Here is a 19160-nt window from a genome sequence, read left to right as displayed (position 1 = left end):
ATCAAAATCCCTTTTTATCCTTCTGGATCCCAAAGGGCTTAACAACCCAACCCCATTGCTCAGTCCTGAAATGCTTTGCTCTGCCTTTGGGTGGGCACAGCAGGCTTGGCAAAGCCACTTTGTCTCAGCTCACTGGTGTCACTGGCTCTCCTAAAAGGCAGCCTGGTCTGGAATAGGGTCCCTTTCCTCATGCCCACAAGCAGCACTGGCTGAGGGTGCTCACTGCTGCAGCAAGCAACAGTGGCACACACAGGCTCACAGGGGCTGTGGCCTCTGGTTCAGCCAGCCCTGGGGTGCCAGCCTAGGGTAGTGCTGGCCCTGAGCCTGCTGCCACCTTCCTTTCTGTTACCTGGGGCTCAGCTGTGCCCTCATGCCACGGGATACAAGCACAGAAAGCCTTCCTGGAGATCCTTGCAGGTCTCATGTAGCCCCCCCAGCCCTCAGGGTGCTCCGCCTCAGTGTTGTGGCTCTGAGGTGCTGTCTGCCTGGCCCAGGATCTAACCTGTTCTTTCCTCATAGAAAGTGACCCACGACATGGATATGTGCTACGGGATGATGGGGAGCCTCTTCCGCAGCGGCTCTCGGCAGACGCTGTTTGCCAGCCAGGTGATGCGCTACGCTGACCTCTATGCAGCCTCCTTCATCAACCTCCTCTACTACCCTTTCAGCTACCTCTTCAGAGCCGCCCATGTTCTGGTGAGTTGCAATCCCAGGGAGGTGGGCAGGGCTCCCAGAGGTGCCCATGCTTGTGCCCATTATCACTTCCACGGGACACAACAGCGCCTTGGAGGGTTTGGTGGCATTTCATAGACTGTGGACCAAATGGTCGCATTTTGGGGTTTGCTCTCCATGTGTCTCAGGGAGGCAGCCTGGGACTGGGACACCCCTTATCACCTCCTCTCTCTGTTCCATGTGCAGATGCCACACGAGTCCACAGTAGAGCACACGCACGTCGACATCAATGAGAAGGAGTCGCCGATGGCCACACGCAATCGCACCTCGGTGGATTTCAAAGATTCCGACTACAAGCGGCACCAACTGACCCGTTCCATCAGCGAGATCAAACCGCCCAACCTCTTCCCCCAGGCACCTCAGGAAATCACACATTGCCACGATGAAGATGATGATGAGGAAGAGGAGGAGGAAGAAGAAGAGGAGGAGGAAGAGTAAGAAGGAAAAAACCAAGTATTTCTGAAGATAAACCATGACTCTAGCAGTGATCAGGAATGGATTCTGTTGTTGGGGCCCTTGGGGTGATGGGTTGGGGGGTGTGATTCTTGCAAAGGCACATTTTGAAAGTATTTGGAAACTTCTAACAAATTAACACTAATTAGGAGGAGACCCTTGTTTTCAGTTTTGCAGACGGTTCAAAAAGCTGATGGATTCTAACTGGGTGGTGCATTCAGATTGGACTGCCCGCCTGTGATGTCATGCTACTCCTGTTAGATTTCGGGATGCTGCATGTTTCTCCTTTTCCCATGATGTGTTTCATTTGGTTCTCATTTGAAGTGTCCTGTGAACGGTTTTTGGCATTTGTTACATTCTCTGTGGAGACAGAAGGGATGTGCTGGGACCTGCAGGAGACAAAATTATCCAAATCCTGCTCCCCGTTAGGTTGCTGCCCTTAACCCTCTGCTCCTGGGTGACATAATCCCCCCTCCTCATGTTAGCCAGGGTGTTGCTGTGCCTTCCAGCACTGTTTACTTTCTGTTGGTGTGAGTTTCTCTGTGTAAGTGGTTTGACTCCTCCAGCCATCATGGATGGCAGTGGATTCCAGCTCTTGCACTTCTGCTGCCATACACGTTTCACCTTGTAGCTGCTTGTTACCTTCTCCCAGTGTCTCCAAGCTCGCTCACCATTGCCATGTGATGCATAATTTCCAGGGCATTTCTTAAACAGCTGAGCTCCACACTGTTCTCAGCTCCTCCAGTTTCAGCAGTAAATATTAACCCAGGAGCTTGAAGCTGCTGCTTTAGCATTACATTAGTCACTCTGTGTTCCTCCTGACCTTTCTGTCCTCTCAATTTTAAGTGAAGCATCCCAAAACCAACCCCAGCCACCATCTGGAGTGAAAGGGCCTGTTGAGCCAGGGGGCTGTGGGCCACATGGGCCTGTCCTAAGCTAGGAAACAGCACATGCCACAGGGCCAGTCCCACAGAGGGAGCCAGGAAGCTCCCGGCCCTCCAGCAGCTGCCCTGGTCTTTGGTCTGGTGCGGAGCAAACGGAGCCTCACTGCCGGCCGTGGTGAGCAAGGCTGTGTCCCTGGCCAAGGAGGGTGATGGCTGCTGCATGGGGGTGTCCCAGGGATGGGCAGGTAGTCCTTGTGCCTGAAAGCCAGCCCAGGGAAGGCACGGAGCTGGCACACAGCTGGGCAGCAGTGCCCTGTGGTTTTCCTCTGAGTCATGCGTGCAGCCTCCCTTACTCCAGCCTCTGCCGTTTGCTGCAAAGGGATTACAACGAGGGCCCTCTTGTAATGAATATGACTGTTGTTTCAGTACCATAAACTCATTTAATTTTTTTCATTTTAAAGTACCTTAGTAGAAAATAAAAGAAGTAAAACTACACCACCAACATCTGAGCAGGAAAATGCTGCTCTAGTGGCAGTTGTTCAAGTCAATAAAAGATGATGTTTCTAAGAAATACCTGGTGTTTTGTGGTGTGTTGGTGAGATGATGAGGGCTGTGGTGGAGTTGGTCGGAAGAGATGGAACTGCTCTGTGGGGTCCCAGCAGGATGGGTGACTGGGCAACAGTGAGAGCATCTTTGGGAATTGGTCTTGTGAAGCACTGGGGAGCAGTGGCAGTGATCTTGCTGTAAGGACATGCCTGGGCCCAAGGCTTCTGTTACCACCATCTGCATCAGCCAGGAAAGCATGGCTGGCAGAGAAACATTCTGTCTTGGACACAGAGAGTGAGGAGGGGCTTTTTCATGGTGGGAAGGGGAACATCCCTACACTGCCACTACCTCCAACACTGTGTCTTGCCAGGACTGTTTCCCACAGATGTTACCAAGGACCATTTCCTGCCCCTCTGCCCCTGCAAGACACATGGCCAGGGTGGCAGCAGGGCACAGCATAGCCTGTGCTCACCAGGAGCTGCAAACCTGCTTAAACAGACAAGGATACCCAGGTAAGGCCAGTGCTGCCACACAAGGCTGTGCCCAGCTAAGACAGGCAGCCCTGGGCACTGGCGAGCTCAACCCTCCCCTAACAAACAAACTCCTCGTATCAACCAAATCAGACCTGAGGAGGTTCCCCCATCAGCACCACCACAGAAGGATATTCAGTCCAGGCCCCAAAGTGCCAGGCAGAAAAGCAATACTAAATGGAAACAGCTGGTTGCGTACACTTAACACCTGACACTTAAGGGGTTGCTGAAAATGCCAGAGCACTGGGTCCCTGACACCTCAGTTTTGGGGTCTGGAGAGGAGCTCACACGTCTCCACAGTGAGGCTGGCTGCAGGAAGGGTTCCTGGGAGCTTCTCCTGAGCCCTTTCACCAAAGGCCATGCTGGGGTCTGCTATGTTTAAACTTTGTTTCTCCAAGTATAGCTACTTGAATTTTTTAAGCTTTAGCTCAGCAGCGGGGGGAGGCATGCGGCTGCAGAAAGGGAGGTCTGGGGAGCTCCATGCATTCCTCCTTCCCAATCGGTCACCACAAATAGCTCACTCCCAGCCCAGGGCTATTTCTGACTGAGATGGGGAGAAGAGTCTTCAAGGCTGGAGCAATGGAAAGTATTTGACCCTCACTTCATGGTGGGAAAATGTCGGGCAAAGCCTGACAGACACGCAGGCACTGCCCGGCCTTGCACCATCCTATCCATCCTGTGCTGGTTCCACCATGAAGTTGTGGTAGCTAAGGACCAAGAGCCAGGGTGAAGCTTCTTGCCCCAGCTGGCACTGGGGACACAGTCACAGCTGAGGTTTCCAGCCCACACCTTCCTCAGGCAGCTGCCCATGGCTGATCTGCACCAGCTGCCGCTTCCCAGAAGCTGGTGGCCTGGCAGTACCTGTGTCTCTAGCCACTCTGCAGAGCCTCCGGGAAAGCTCCTGCTGCTCTCTCTGCTACCTGTCCCCCAGCCCAGAGACAGACATGCTTTGCTTTTGCCCATCAGCAGTATTGTCTCCTGCAGCAAAAGCCTGGTGGAAGCAAGGTGAGCATGGGGGGAACCAGCCTCACCTGCCCTGAGCTCTCAGAGATCTGATTTCTGGTTTGTCACACTTTCCCCACCACCTCATGTCCACCTCCCTTGCTCCACAGAGCCAGAGGGGCTGCACAAACCAAACCCTACTAGAGACAGGAACCTGAGGCTCCCTGCCCTAAGCCACAGCCCTGCAGACATTGTGTGTTGGGCACTGCCACTTCTGACCAGGTCAGTCATCAGAGCTGCTCCCAGCTCCTGTTCCTGTGTGCCACCCCCTTACTTAGGAGAGCAAGGCCCAGCTGCAGCTCTGCATCAGGATATGTCCAACCACGATGGAGGGTGCAAAGCCCTGTGCCAGTCCCTGAGCAGCAGCCATTCCAGCCTCCAGCTGGCAATCATGGATAAAAAAATTCTGTAACTGCAGAGCCACTGATCCACTCTGGCCCTGCACAAGGGTGCTTTCCCTCTAGGCCTTAGTGGGCTACTAGGCTGCCGAGCCTGGCCATGGCAGGAGGTACTGCTAGAGCCTTGAGGGCACAGAGCCCTGTGTTCAGCTTTGGGCACTGCTCCCATCCTGCTAATGCAGTGGCCTGGACCTAGCAGCCAAAATCCATCCCACCTTGCTGAAGGGATCTGGTCTCTTACACCCTCCCTTCCAGAAGTGCTGGGCTCTCTCTATCCTGCTTCTCCTTCCCATTGCTCATTACCACCAGAATCAGCTCAAAGTTGGCCTCCACACTAATTCTACTTACGTTGTGCTTGTAGCATCCCACCTCCTTCCACAGGCTGCCAGGGCCAGGCACACGCAGGGGAGCAGGAGTCCTCAAGGACCTGCCACTCTCTCTGTCCTGCTGATACACTGTGGGGGAGAGAGGCCCAGAGGAATGGGGCCACCCTGCAGCACAGAAGCAGGGACAGAGGCTGCACCGGGTGCAGCAAAAATTCCCACAAGGTTTGAGCAGCTGCTGCCCATCTTGCTAACCCAGGGTTTTTCAGCTCAAGAGCTGAGCCTGATGAAAGCTGGGTGCAAGGAGAGGAGGTGGGTGGAACAGCTGTGAAGAGGAGAGGGGCTGAGGGATGGCAGAAGCACAATATGGGCACATGGCAGGGCTGTATCAGACACACAAGAAGGGGCTGTTCCTCCACCAGTGTGAGCTGGAAGTGATGGTGGGCAAGGGTCTAAGCACAGGCTCATTCTCCCACTCAAAAATGTCTCTGTTGCTGCAGGCTCTACACAGCTCCACTGGTGAACCCCAGCACGAGGGGAGAAGGCAGCAGCACCCAAGTGCAGGGGGATGGAGCAACTCACTCCACCAACCCCTCCCATCCCACAGAGCTGCTGTCATCCCCAGCCACATCCCTCATTGCAGACCCCCGGTCACACCCCGCCTGGCAGGAACTCGCACTACAGACAGATGGCATCTACACTCAAGAGACAAACATAACCTATGGAGAGCAGGTTGTAAATAAGGGGTTTTTATTACTGAAAGAAAAAGACCCTCACCCTTGAGGGAACTTCAAAAAGTCAGCTGCTTGCCATTGCCACCAACTACCCAGCCAGCCCCTGATCAGCAAAGCCACCAACACAGCCCTCCCCAGCTTCAGGATTTACAGGCCCAGACCCACCAAAGCGACGAGCAACACCTGCCTCTAAAGGAACAAGATCCGACCTCTCTGTGGCTCTTGGCAGCTGAAGTGGAGATTAAAGACTGTTAAATGTGCCAGTAGCAGAGATCTGGGTACAGGATCACAGACATCAGCCCCACCACCCACATGACAAAATCTGTCCCTTGGAAATGAGGGGAGAGCATAGAGGAGGGAAAAATGCATAAACTGGAATGTTCAACAGAAAAAAAAAATCATCATTTATCTAAAAAGAATAGAAATAAACAAAATGCTTTAAAACAAAATCACAAAATATACAAATAAATCTGGTACAAAATAAATAGGAAAGATTGGAAATCTACAACAAAATTGGAATAATTATAAAATTAATTTGTATGACAATCAGTATATGAAACGTATACACTTCATTCAGGATTTCAGTTGTGCTTATTCAGGTTTATGTACACACACGGAAATACTGTAGTCAGAATACTACAACTCTGGAAACCCAAGTCATGTACAATATGATACAATTTGCAAAGACCACATACGATGGCAAATAAAGACACAGGGAAGAGCTGGCTGGAGTGGGATCAGACAGCCATAAAAATGCACTGCAAAGGGAGAGCCACCATGCTCCAGAATGGGGGGACCGAGGCCGAGCCAGCAGCAACCAGGACAGGGCTCTGGGCAGCCAGGAAGGAGAAAGGTTTGGTGTGAGACTTCCGGCTGCTGAGCACCAGCTGCTCATGGCTTACAGGAACACATCTCAAGTATTTGGGGTTTCAGATTCACTGTTTGGCATCCAGGCACCTGCCCAGTGATTCAGGTGTCAAGGCAGGCTCTGCTGGAGAAAAAATATGCCAAGAGCTCTGAGGTCCCTCAGCAGGGCCCGACCCCGAACTGCTGGTAAGCCACCCTTGTGCTCAGGAGAACATGGATCAAATGGGACCTCAGCACTGCTGTTGGGGTCCTGGTGGGCTTCCACTTTTCAAATTCCATGTGATCTCTGAGGAAGGCAGAGTCCCTTGAGCAGCATCTCCTACCCTCAGTGTGAGAAATGAAGACAGAAAGGCTGCAGCATGGCCCTCTCCTGACTGCTCCCCTCCTCGCCTTCCTCAGCACTCAGCTAAAGCCCAGTGAGAGGAGCAGAGGAGCAGCTGTGGCTGATGTGAACACAGCTGTCACAGAAGCCACACTGCTGAGTCCAAGCCAGCACAATGCAGAAGGACAGAGCGCGTACCCTGGGTGAAAACCCACCAGCCAAGCCAGCCCAGCCTGCTGGACCTGAGATTTTAAAGCAGGAATGACACTAGAACTGATCTAGGCCTGGCCAGACTGTCACTTCTGAGAGGAGGAGCTCATCAGGTACCACCCCTCAGTCTCCCACGGTGATCTTTGGGACATGCATTCCATATTGGCACTTCCAACTAAAGGCATCTGACACCAATCAGTTTTTCACTTGTATTTGGAAGGATTTGGTTCAACAGTGATGCCCAGAGGATAAAACACCACCTCCTATTATAAAGCTCTGTGATCAGTGAACAGTTGAGAAGGGATGCTGGACTGCTATGCCAAGCACTGAATGCTGGGAAAAGCCCTTCCTCCCCAACAAATCCTGCTGCCAACCAACTGCCAAGCTGCTTTCTGGAGGAGAAGACAACAAAGAAATCAAATCCACCCCTGGAGCATTGGAGCCACCTGCAGCCTTGGCATGTTTCAGGCTCACAACAGCTGACAAACCTCTAGTCTGGTTCCATAACAGACCACTTCTGCAGAGTCCATCCAAACCTCTGCTTCTGGGGAGGATCAAACACCAAGCACTTCCTTAGCCTGAAATCTGCACTGAAGGAGCACCATTGACTGCAGATCAGCAATACTCAGAGAAAAACAGAGCCCAAAGGTAAATTATGTTTTTCAACTGGAGACAGAAGACCAGAAGCTTTGAGTACCGTATTTCCAGCATGAAGAACTGCTATAGAGTCTGACCTCAGGATAAAAAGAAGAAAACATCACTTTGAATTCATTGCTACTAACCTACGAAACAACTCCATCTGCCATCTGTACTGTGACAGTGGCTGAAGGCAGCTTTCCAGTGACCCTTTCCCATCCCTGAAGCTCAGGAAAATATGCACACACCAGATGGAAAAGCTCAACTGTACCGCCTTTGACCCACAGCAACAGCATCTCCTCATCTGGATGCAGCCCTGAGACTGGCCCCAGAGGAACAGAACCCAGCATGAAGCCAGGCTCCAGGACAAGAGCAAGACACCAAGCAGGATTGTTGAGGGGGCTATGCAAGAAGCCATGGATGTCCAGGTCCCCTGTGCTGCCCACACACAGGAGTGAGGCCAGAATCACCACGGACATCACACCAACAAGAGACCTGCAGCTGATGGACCAAGTGTCACAGCAGTGCAGGGATGAGGGTGGCTGCCCAGCCCAGCCTGTGGTGCAGAGCCTGTCCTCCCTGCTGGCTAAGTCAGATGAAGGCTGCTCTCCCATCCGCACCATGCCCAATTGTGTTGGTTAAGCTCATCATTTCACCACTGGGCCAAATCAACCCTCAGTATCCAGGGAACAGGTACTTCTTTGGGTCTGTGTAGAGCCCCAGCGTGGAGCCAGGTGGTGGGATGGGCAGCACATCTGGGGCTGTACCACACCACAGCCAGAGTTTTTGCCTTGAGACAGGGCACAGTGTGGACGCAAGGACCCCTCAGTGCTGTGTGGGCACCTTTGGGATGAAGCCTCAAGTCAGCATCACAAGAGGTACTCTGTACCGTCCTTCCCCACCCCCAGCCCCAGTTTTCTATTGGTAATCCAGACACTGGATAACTTAACAACTGGTACACAGGTACTAGATTTAAAACCACAGATGTGTGTATTAGATATTGTATAAAATATGGTACATCTTTCATGTGGGAATGATTTCTATAGAGAACGTAATTCTGCACAAGGAAGATGCATGTTCCAAGGGGTCCTGGAGAATGTGGCTGTGTTCTCCATCATGTAGGATATTTAAGCAGGATGCTCGTGAGGAGGAAAGGGCTGGTTTTTGCCATCAGCATCCCCACTCCCCTTGGCTGAGCTCTGCAGAGATCACAGGAAGCACCACTGCTGCCCAAGCAGCCCCTCACACAAAGCTACCTCTTTGGTTTTCTTTAGGCTTATTTGAACCAGAGTTGTTCACACCAAATGTTGTTCACACCAACAGTGCCAAATCTCATCCTCATCCAAGCTGGGCCCTGAAGGCTGAGAAGCAGCAACAGGTGATGTGTGTGGGCCACAGCTCGCCCTGCCACCCCTAAGCTTTGTCCAGGCCTGAGTGCAAAGGGCCATATCCTGAGACTCCTACTCTTGCCAGCTCCACCCACACAAAAAGGCACTTAAAGAAAAGAAGAAAAGCAAACAAAAAAGACCCCAGTGGTGAGAAAAAGGGAAGTGAGTCCAGGAGAAGAAAGGAGGAACAGAAAAATGAGCACAATGTGAATGACTGGCAAACCCTTCTTCCAACAGGCCCAAGAACTGCACACCTTCAGCAGCCAGCTCCAGCTGCCCCCACAGCAACACCCCATTCCTGCTCAGTCTGGAGCAGGAACTTGCAGGGTCAAAAAGAAGGTGAGAGGGAACTATATGTGACACAGGTTTGGAGCAGAAGTGGTGAGCAGAAGGATCTGCCCTGTGGAACTTCCTCTCCTGGTGCATCTGGATGGGGGAAGCACCTTCTCCTGCCACACCCGCCTTGGTGCCCCTGTCCACCAGCCAACATGGACATCCTGCCAGCATTCCTCATCCCACTGTCAGATAACCCATCCAGAGCTCCTCCAGGGCAGCAGTCTCCAGCTGCACCAGGATTTCAGGGAGTGGACACGCAGGGAATAAAACAACGAGCACTTTGTAAACTCTGAAGGGTCTGAGCTTGTGGCACAGAGTGGCTGAAGCTGGTTTGCTAAACCCTACTGAGCCCCTCTCCTCTCAGAACTAATGTGCTTCATATGATCTCCACATCACCAGAGTCAGTCCCATTTGGAGAAAGCTTCTCACTGGAAAGCAAGAACATTCCTTCACTCTTTACAAAGATTTGGCAATACACAGAATTTAAAAAAATAAATCATAGTTACAACAGATTCAGGTTCATTTCATTTAAAGGAAATTCAACCAACAGGAGTGTAAAAGATATAATTCACAGTTGTGCATTTAAGATATTAGTGTTGAAAACCTCACTTCAAAGAACTCTTGTGCAAAATTGTATTGACAGTAGAAACCATGGCTAGATGCCCTCCCAGCCTCCCCTGGCCAACAGGCCATCATCCACCCTGCTGCCTGCACCCAGAGGCAGACGGGCCAGGGGAACAAAGGCGGCAGCAGGAGATGACACAGGAAGATGCAGTATCTTTTCTACAAGTCAAAGCCTGGCCAAGGTCTGAGGTCAAGTCCAAAGATTCCCAAAGCCACCAGCTGTTGCCCTGCGCTGCGGTGACCGGCCGTGTGTCCTCATGGCGCTGCAGCACGGCATCCAAGCGCCCCCGAGGCAGAGGGGGCAGATCTGCTCAGGCAGGACACCCCTGCAAGGACACGGATCGGATGCCATGCCATCTCCACTGCAGTCAGGAGAGCCAAGCCCTGGCACTGGCAAACGCCGGCCCGAGGCTCAGAGGGATCCTGAGCTGGGCACGGGGCTCCTCTGCTGTGATGGTTCCCACCAGGAGGGCCGGGAACCCCTTGCTTTGTTAAACAGTAAAACTGTAAATACCCTGAGAACAGGGAGACTGGATTTTTTTTCCCCTCCAGGGAGAGGACCATGCTTTGTTCTTCAAGCTAATTAGTAGTAGCAGCTCCTAACCCCTCTGGGTCAGGTATGTATTTTCCGTATGAAACACACCTATAATCAACTATTTTTATGGAAATTAAGTGAAATTACTTCACTTTCCATTATTTGATCTGTACAAACGATGAAAAACAGTCATGCAAAAAATCGCCTGCAAATTTTGGAACAGTGCAGCATGGGCAGAAGCAGGAGGTATTTGCTTTGGGATCACATGGCTTTGGTTGGAAAAATTGTCGGGTTTTTGGTTTTTTTGGTTTTTTTTGTTGGGTTTTTTTGCATTTTTTTGTGTTTTTTTTTTTTTAAAGGGAAACAGACATTGAAACAAATCCTTAACCTGCCATGAGAAGCAGAAGTCAGATCCAGAGAGCAACCTCATCCCGGAGAGAGCTGCCTTGACTTGAGCCTTCCCTCCTTTGGCAGGTTTGACAAAACAGATACTGCATCTCAAGTTTGCCACTGTGTCAAATACTTCCAACAAACTTTTACATTCAGCAACACTAGATAAAAACTGGCGAGATGAGTCCCTCGCCAAGGACAAATGCTGTAACATCTGGACATTTTGCTCTGTGAGAAAGGTGCAATATTGGCAGCTCTCTGGGAAGGCGCAAGGGTTAGGGCAGCCCATGCTGCCACCAAGCCGTGTGCTTCAGCGGTGCTGGGCTGGTGCACATCAGAGCGAGGGTGGGATGAAGCCTAAGGAAACACTTTTAGATGGGAAAAAGTCAAAAAGCTACATGTGAGAGCAAGGCTTTGGAGGGCCTATTTCCTCCTCACTGGGTGCACAAGTTGGATACTGTGCAATTTCTATGCCCCTTGCAGGAACTTCATCCAAATGGGTTGCTCCCACCAGGGTGGACAGCAAAAATTAGGACTGGCTTCTGAAGCTGGAAGAGAGAGGACGAGGAGGGAGACAGGCAAACCAAATTGGCTCTGACACCACACACTCCAGTTCCCATGGGGAGATCCTGCAATGGAATATTGCACCTTTCCAGCCACCAGTGGCACAGACGGACCACGGGAACGTGCAGTGAGTGCCTTCCACAGCCCGCGAGCAGGAGAGGTGGGGCAGGCCTGCAGGCACAGAGAGCTCTGGCAGTTGCATTTGGGGCTGGGGGCTTCTTTGGGTGTCCCCAAAGATATTTTCCACATGTAAAGAAAGGGAAATGCTACACAGCCAGGGGCCATAGCAGGGCTATGAAACAGAGAAACAAGGAACCACAAAGCCTGATTTACTGATCCGGATACTGAGGGCAATGTTCACATTTTGTTAGAGACAGCATTGGAAGGGGACAGGACTGGTGGGGGGACAACTTTCTTTTTCTGTTCATTTGAGGACTTAGACTCCATCTGTGGAAATAGGTGATGCACAACTGCCATAGGGTCCCTTGTGCTGGCACCCAGTCTGCATCCAGATTTTTGGGGTGGAGGAATTGGTTTCTGCTACCCAAGGCAGGTGTTGTCCTGCACTGGTGGCAGCTTGGTGGGAGGCTCTCTGCTCTGCTACCTTGGTAATCCCTACAACAGCTGTTAGAAGGAGCAAGAGAGAAGGAAATGCACTAAATCCACTCAAAGGAATGAATGTGGCTGGGAACAGCCTGGAAATGAACCTCTCTGAATCCCTGAAGTGCAATACACTCGCGTCTGGAAAGTTTTTTCAGCTCTTGGAGAGGAGAGGAGAGGATAGTTCTGGCTCCTCAGCAGTGCCCATCCTTGCACTGGCAGAGGTTTATTGTCACCTGGAGCATGTACTTTGGGTGTAATTGTAGCAGCATCTTTTGTGTTAATGTTAGAGATTACAGGGGGGACAGGACTGATGTTCTGATACTCAGCAAAGGTTGCACCATCTGCTCTGGCCAAGGTAATGGTGCACAGCCCGCTACAGCACAGGAGTGTTTAAAGACTTGGCGTCTCAGGGTGCACACGTTACTTCACCATGCAATTGTCAGAAACATCAATGAAAAATCACCCAGTTACTTTACTATGTAATATCACACCTGGCTTTCATTTCATGAGACTGCAGTTTTGCTAATTAATTCCTTCCCCCCAGTATCATCTTCAACACACACAAAGGTTTTGGAGGTTACAAAACTGTAAGTGTAACAATGCTTTTGCCTGTTTAACAAAGAAACCTTCTGAAATTTGAAACATTATTAAATACCAAAGTAACCACTCCTTCCCTGAAAATTAACTGCAAGAATAAAATAATCCTCATCTCTTGGTCCTCCAGGTGGCTGAAATCAGAGGTTCCTTGAAGCTTGCTCATTCTTAGGACACAAATAACATACAAGTACCAGTTACTAACTTTTCCAACAGGGCAACAAAAAGGACCACAGAGGGGTGAGAAGAAGCCTAAGGACATTGGAGCCAATTTACAAAACCATGACAGAACCCACTTGAGGTTCATGAGGGACAGAAACAATTTAAAACTCTGCAAAATACTTTTTAAAAACATGATCTCTCTTGAAAAAATAATGGAGGAGCTTTTAAACTTCCCCATATGTGTTTGAGGAGGAAAAACCCAACAAGGATCAAAAGTACAGATAAAAAATAAACATAATTCTACTTTGCAAGAAGAATTTCCATCGTTCTCAAGGGTGGCTCACCATTCCCAAATTACGTTTGGGTCTTTAGTCTCTCTTGCTCTTTGCTCCTTTCTTCCTGTTTCTTCCTCTTCTGCTCCCAGAATGGACGCAAAAGTCTTTGGTCTCAGAACACTGGATGCAGCAGTGTTGCAAGCACACACTAACGGTGTTCACACTTGGGGAGGAGGCAGGAAGGAGCGAGGACTGGTCCTGCTGAGGAGATGGGATGGGTGGGTTGTGGGGAGTCAGCTCCTAGATGGCTCCTTCACTGTGCATACTGTGGTTGGGCTTGTTGTGAGTCACACAGTTCTGTTCGTTCAGCAGGTTTGCTGTCTCATCTGGCAAACCATCATGCAGCTCCGTAAGAGTCAGTTCAATTTTAGTGTTTTCACTGTCCGAGGACTGAGGTGTTTTGTCCATCCGGGATGCCATCAGGGCATTTTGGTACTGCTGTCTTGAGATCTGCTCCAAGAACAGGGAAGAAAAAAAGAAAGTCAATCGCACTTCTCTATCTCCTGTGGAGCACACTGAGAAGATAAGGTTTCCTCCCTTTCCAGATGACCATACCTCAACCCCTCTTTACCTGTTTCCATAAAACATCCCTGTGCTTTGCAATCCTAGAGCATCCCAGCTCAACACCCACAGCATGGTGACATTTCCAGGGAGGGTGGAAAAACAGTGCTGTGCAATCACCATGCTGTCAAAAGCAGGGATTTATTCCTATGCAGAGATTTTTAAATCAGACCTCCATTTCCCTGTAACCATGCACACCTTTAGGACCAGAACCAGAGATCAGTGAAGTCTTTCTCCCAACTTCAGTGAGCTTCTGGTGAGGCTCTAAGTGTCCCTATAGAGCCAAGACAGCTCTATAGTACAAGTATAGAGTACAAGCATTCCTGCTCTTGTCTAGGCCAGCAAACACAGCAGGAGCTACAGCCTTATACATAAGTACATTTGATTCTAGAAAACACTGGGATGCTCATAGAGATGAGTCCAGATTAGCAACCCATGAAGTTTTCCACTGGTCTCTGCAAGAGTTGTCTGCACTCAGCAGAACAGTGATGACAGGAGCTGGCCTAGAGCACAGAGTGTCACTGCCCATGATGCCCCAGGGACAGGGAAGCCCATAGTCTCTGTACATCTGCATGTGGTAGTGGAGGGCAGAATTCCCCCTAGAGCTGCAAGCAACCAGCCCTGTGAACTCCTCCAGGCCAACCTTCTCAGCCAGGACAGGCAGCAGAATACATGTGCACTGGCAGCCCCATGAGCCCACAGCAATGGGTGATCTTGGCAGGCAGGAAGGTGGAAGAGATAAAGTGACTTTTAGAAAACTGTAAATGTCAGTAGTAACACAAGAGAGGGACTGGAAACGGACACAATCAGATGGATCAGGTCACAACTCCAAAAGCAAAATCCAAACATGCATGATCGGGTCACAACCCCGGTTTTACAAGGTATTAATTGAATGAATGACCATGTGGCACAGTGAAAATACTAATGTTGAGTACTCTGACCTATGCTTAAAGCAGAGTGATGCAAGAAGAGGTGTGCAAGTCTGACTGTAGAGATACCAGTAACATTCATTAGCCTCAGTATGAACACAGTGAGATTTGGAAGGACTCCAAACCAGCACAGGGTGAGCAGCTGCTCTGTACAGCAGATTAGCCATTGAAATCTGTAGTGAGAATCACTTGCCCAGTGATAAACATCTACTGATGTAATCTTTGAAGGATTGAACAATTAACCAGTGCACTTGTATTTCAAAGTTTCGACAGCAAGACTTTACTCTCCTTTTAGAATTTGGCTACAGAATACTCAGTTTAGCATTCTAGTATATCTACCCTATTCCACATTCCTAACATTGAATTAACTAACAGAAATTAAGTTCACAAATCACTTGAGCTGCATACAAACAAACTGTGAACATGCACTTAATTTAAGAAAAGCACCAATGTCAACTTCTGGCCATGGGACATCAGCTTCCCTGGACTCCCAGCTGGGCTGGAATTGCTGCCAGCATTAGCTGTTCCTCAGCTCAGCTAGATTTCCTCTCCCACAGGACTCGCACACATTTCAGCGTGGGATGCACCATGCTGGGGGACAGAGCTTTATTTCATGCAGCAACTCACTGGTAATATGAGACATGAGCCTAATACATGTGAAGTTAAGATAAAGAGAAATGTCCAAGACTTCTCCAAGCAGAAGAAGGATGGCAAGTCGGAAAGTAAGATCAAGAACCCCAAACTGAAACCAAAATCAGAAGTGAATAAAAACTGCAACCAACAGTACATGTCTCATCCTTTAGAAAAGGACAGTGTCTGATAATGAAAGGTCTCCATTTCAGATGGGTCCAAAAGCTTCACGAGGATACATCTGACTAAAAGCAGAGGTTATTTTCTATACTATTTCCTCAAAGGACCTGAAATCCAGAAAATTATGTGACCAACCTACTTACAAGCCTAAATGAGAAGAACAGTGAAGACAAATCAGTGGACAGCAGATACTGGAAAAAAAGTAGTTTAAAGTAACTTTTAAACAGCTGCTCTCATAAAGCTATTTACTCACAGAGGAATTTAGAGGGAATTCCCTTCCCCAGGCTCTCCATCCTACCAGCCAAGCCCGACTTTCCAGCGGGGTCTTTCTAGCTTTTTTCCTACCTTGACAAACTGAATGTCTGTGAGGGCTTTCACTGAGTAGTCTGGAACATACACTTGGAGGAAGGACGCGTTCAGCTGGTTGTTGCTGCTCCCTAACGTCGGGGTCACTGCATCGATGCGATCGCTCCGGTTTAAAGAGTCTGAGTGATTCAAGCCACAGGGCCGAGGTGGAGACTTGTTTTCAGCTAAGAAACAGGCAAGAGCAAGAGATTTCTTAAATCAAGTAGAAAAACTTTAAAGTCACCAGTTTCAAAAGGACGTAACAAATTGTGATGTAGCACAAATAAACTGCAAATGCTTAATCCATTCATAAGTAGATATGTGGCTAAACAACCAAATTATCCTGAAAAATGGTACATTTTCAGTCCAGAGCTGGGAGCCAGCATCACTGAGTATGCCCTAAACAAACCAGTACTTGTTTATGCTGCAACAAACATGCCCTGAGAACACAGTGCTTCAGCCAGTGAGCAGAAACTACCACAGAAAGGTAACTTCCCACAGCTCTCTTACAGGAGTTCTTGATAGCCAGACCATGCTTAACATATCTTTTTCCTTAATCATTGTTACTTTCATCCACAGTCAGTCCTAGCTGAACCTTACTGCCCTTTATTTCATCTGATACCTACATATACCTTTTCCCTGAGCTAGAGCACACATTTTCAGCAGGAGTAACAGAGTCCTCAGTGGACCAAAGTGCAGTGCACATGACAATTACTTCAACATTTCCTCAGTGCTTGAAGTTGCAAAACCTCAATGAAGGAAAGAAAACTCCATGTAGTACATGCCAGCCAGTGACATAGGCAAAACAGTCCATGCTACAGAGAAAAATCTGTGTCCAGGAAAGGAGAACACTACAGACATCATTTTCCACCACTGGCCTTGAAGTCCTGCAGGGTTTCACTTGAAGACCTTGCAGCTGTCCCCTGTGAGTGTGACTGGACACAGCCTATCCAAAGCAAAACGTGCTTTCAGGACACCACAGACATGCTGCATCTGTGGCTTCCACCCACGCAGGGACCCAGAAGATAGGAGGGCAGAAATACATCCTAAGAGAGATTCCAAACCCTCCTGCAGAAGGGCTGCACCCTGGGCACACACACAGTACATACTGATCAAAGAACTATCTTTGGGATCAGAGAATTTTTGTATCTTAATGCACTTAAACTCATTCAGCCAGCCCAAATTCAAACTTGATGTAAAATATGCTACTCACCACATGATCCCCATTCTCAAGCTGAAAGATCATTTTCATATAATGTTAAGATAAAGTCTCTTTGAACAAATCAACAAAAATATCCTTAAAAGCCTTTCAAATGCTTTTTTTGAAGACTTTTCTACATATAATTTTATTCCTAAAAAATAAAAAAACTCCCTTAAATTTAACCCTACCTTTGCCACTTAATCACTAAAAGTATATCTCCCTGTCCAAATGACACAGCCTGTTCCACATCTCTGAATCCAGCCTTTCCTAAAACTAATACTAGAATGCAGAATTGTATTTCTTATTCCTGATATTTCTGATTCTTATTCCCCACTTTAAATCTTTCTGATGTTGTCTTTCTAGCAATTTTAAAAAGGGAAACAAAAAAGTATATGTTCTGACAACTTCTTAATTTCCCCACCATTTCTGCACTATGGAATTAGTGCAGAATTCCATATTCTCCAGTGCCTATGGCAACACCAAGTGCAGGCTTAGGTGGAAACACTCAGAGCCTTGCAAGGTTTTCCTCTGTGCCAACTTCAAAGCCACAGCAGGCTGCAATAACTCCAGCCAGGAGCCAAAACTCTACCTGCACACAAGGCTTGATGATGAATTTCCCACTGGAGAACAAGGAACTGTGAAGGCTGGATGAATTTTCCTCTTTCCCACCTGTATACAAAAATATGGCTGTGTGTGACAAGAACAGCATCGCTGCTGCTTGGGATAAAGGCTTCCATCTGGAACAACTTTACACCAGTGTGACTTGCATCTGCCTTTTCTTTCCACCAGGGATCTTACAGTACATTACTAATAAAAAACAAAGGATATAGAGCAACATGGCAAAGCATTATAAGAAAAAAAAGGGAGACGTGAGACAAAAGGACAGAACAAAAAGGTATGATTTCTAAAAATGTGAGGGAAACAACATGATTTCTGGATGGCATTCAGTTCAGGAAAGGAGAAGAGAAGATAATGAAGAGGAAAGGGTACAGAAGGAACAAACACCAGGCAGGTCCATGTTAGAGCTTCTCTACCCAGATTTTCCTACACTCCTCCCCTTTCTATAGAGGGGATAAAGAGCACAAGCCACAAGATGGACATCAGTACAAGTGTATTATGAAATTGTGTTTAAACAGCAGGATTATTTTCATAAGCACCCCATAAAAGGTCTGAATTTCAAAACTGCTACCACATCGTGACAGTGACCAGGTTTACACTATCAGTTCTTACAAAGGAGATTCTTCCCACTATTATTTTCCCTTGTTTATTTTTTGTAATTTTTTTTTATTTAACTGGGGAAAAAGCTATGAAAGTATGCTTGGCATTTATACTGGAAACAACCTGTGCAAAGTGTATATTTATTTGTAGAATGCAAAAGGAAAAATAAAAGTGAAAAAAGAAGACCTGGCAAAACAAAAGAACCAAGCCAAGAAAGATAATCAAAGTAGCCAAGCTTAAAAGAGAGACATCAGGTAGTTCAATTAAAGAAAGACTAAGTTTCTCCCCCTTCTTTGGTGTTTAGCAGCAGGAAACTTTAACATGGCAGGAAAATAATCTCCCGCAAGGCAACAAACCTGTCGTTGTTCAGAACGTGTATGAAGATAATTTAGGGACCAGTGATGAAATACATTCTCTAAAGTTAAGAAAAAGGGTGTAATACAGGAAGCAGATGGTGAAAGTGTATAAAATGTATGATATATATTAATCTTTCAGAGATGTTTCACTTAAATATGCACATCATCATCTTGTTTGCTTTTAATTCTGGGGAAAGACTGAAGAAAACTGGAAAAAACTTCAAAAGGAAGACATACGCTCACTGTGGCCCAAACTATTTTAGGACTCTTCTTTTCCTACAGACTTTCTTAATGGGTTTCTGTTTTTCCCAACCACTCCATGCAGGCAGCTCAGTTCTTGATGCTTCCCAATTTACAATCTCTCAACCACATCTCAGAGCTCTTTTTGGCCCAGTTTGTTCCTTTCTTGGTCTCTGCTCTCCTAAGGAATTTCTGTGCCAGTCAGCTTGGTGATACAGCAAGGAAAGGTCTTAAGTACAACAGGAACCAGAAAATGCTCCCACAACCTTCTTGTGCATTCCATTGCAAATCCATGCACTCAGCAGATCACTGTGCTGGCCCCTGGCATTAAC

General features: G+C 48.2%; 2 protein-coding genes across 12 annotated transcripts in view; one reads left to right on the top strand and one right to left on the bottom strand.

The window, feature by feature from the left end:
- NT5C2 (5'-nucleotidase, cytosolic II) overlaps nucleotides 1-2640 on the top strand; it is a 63994-nt gene extending 61354 nt beyond the window's left edge. For all 9 annotated transcript variants that reach the window (XM_058840674.1, XM_058840672.1, XM_058840670.1 and 6 more), the window contains 2 exons: nucleotides 520-696; nucleotides 919-2640. In XM_058840674.1, the coding sequence (XP_058696657.1) occupies nucleotides 520-696; nucleotides 919-1170 (429 nt within the window). In that variant the 3' untranslated portion in view covers nucleotides 1171-2640. The remainder of the gene's footprint in view (nucleotides 1-519; nucleotides 697-918) is intronic.
- Nucleotides 2641-5602: 2962 nt separating this feature from the next.
- CNNM2 (cyclin and CBS domain divalent metal cation transport mediator 2) overlaps nucleotides 5603-19160 on the bottom strand; it is a 118700-nt gene continuing 105142 nt past the window's right edge. For 2 of the 3 annotated variants that reach the window (XM_058841094.1, XM_058841095.1), the window contains 2 exons: nucleotides 15814-15998; nucleotides 5603-13618 (listed from right to left, as the gene is read on the bottom strand). In XM_058841094.1, coding sequence (XP_058697077.1) covers nucleotides 13409-13618; nucleotides 15814-15998 — 395 coding nt within the window. In that variant the 3' untranslated portion in view covers nucleotides 5603-13408. The remainder of the gene's footprint in view (nucleotides 13619-15813; nucleotides 15999-19160) is intronic. The other variant, XM_058841096.1, reaches the window with a different exon arrangement.

This window comes from Poecile atricapillus, chromosome 6 (genome assembly GCF_030490865.1).
Source record: "Poecile atricapillus isolate bPoeAtr1 chromosome 6, bPoeAtr1.hap1, whole genome shotgun sequence".
In the NCBI taxonomy this organism is placed as follows: Eukaryota; Metazoa; Chordata; class Aves; order Passeriformes; family Paridae; genus Poecile; species Poecile atricapillus.
Note: the sequence above shows the minus strand (reverse complement) of the source record. Positions and strands in the feature narration are given on the sequence as shown.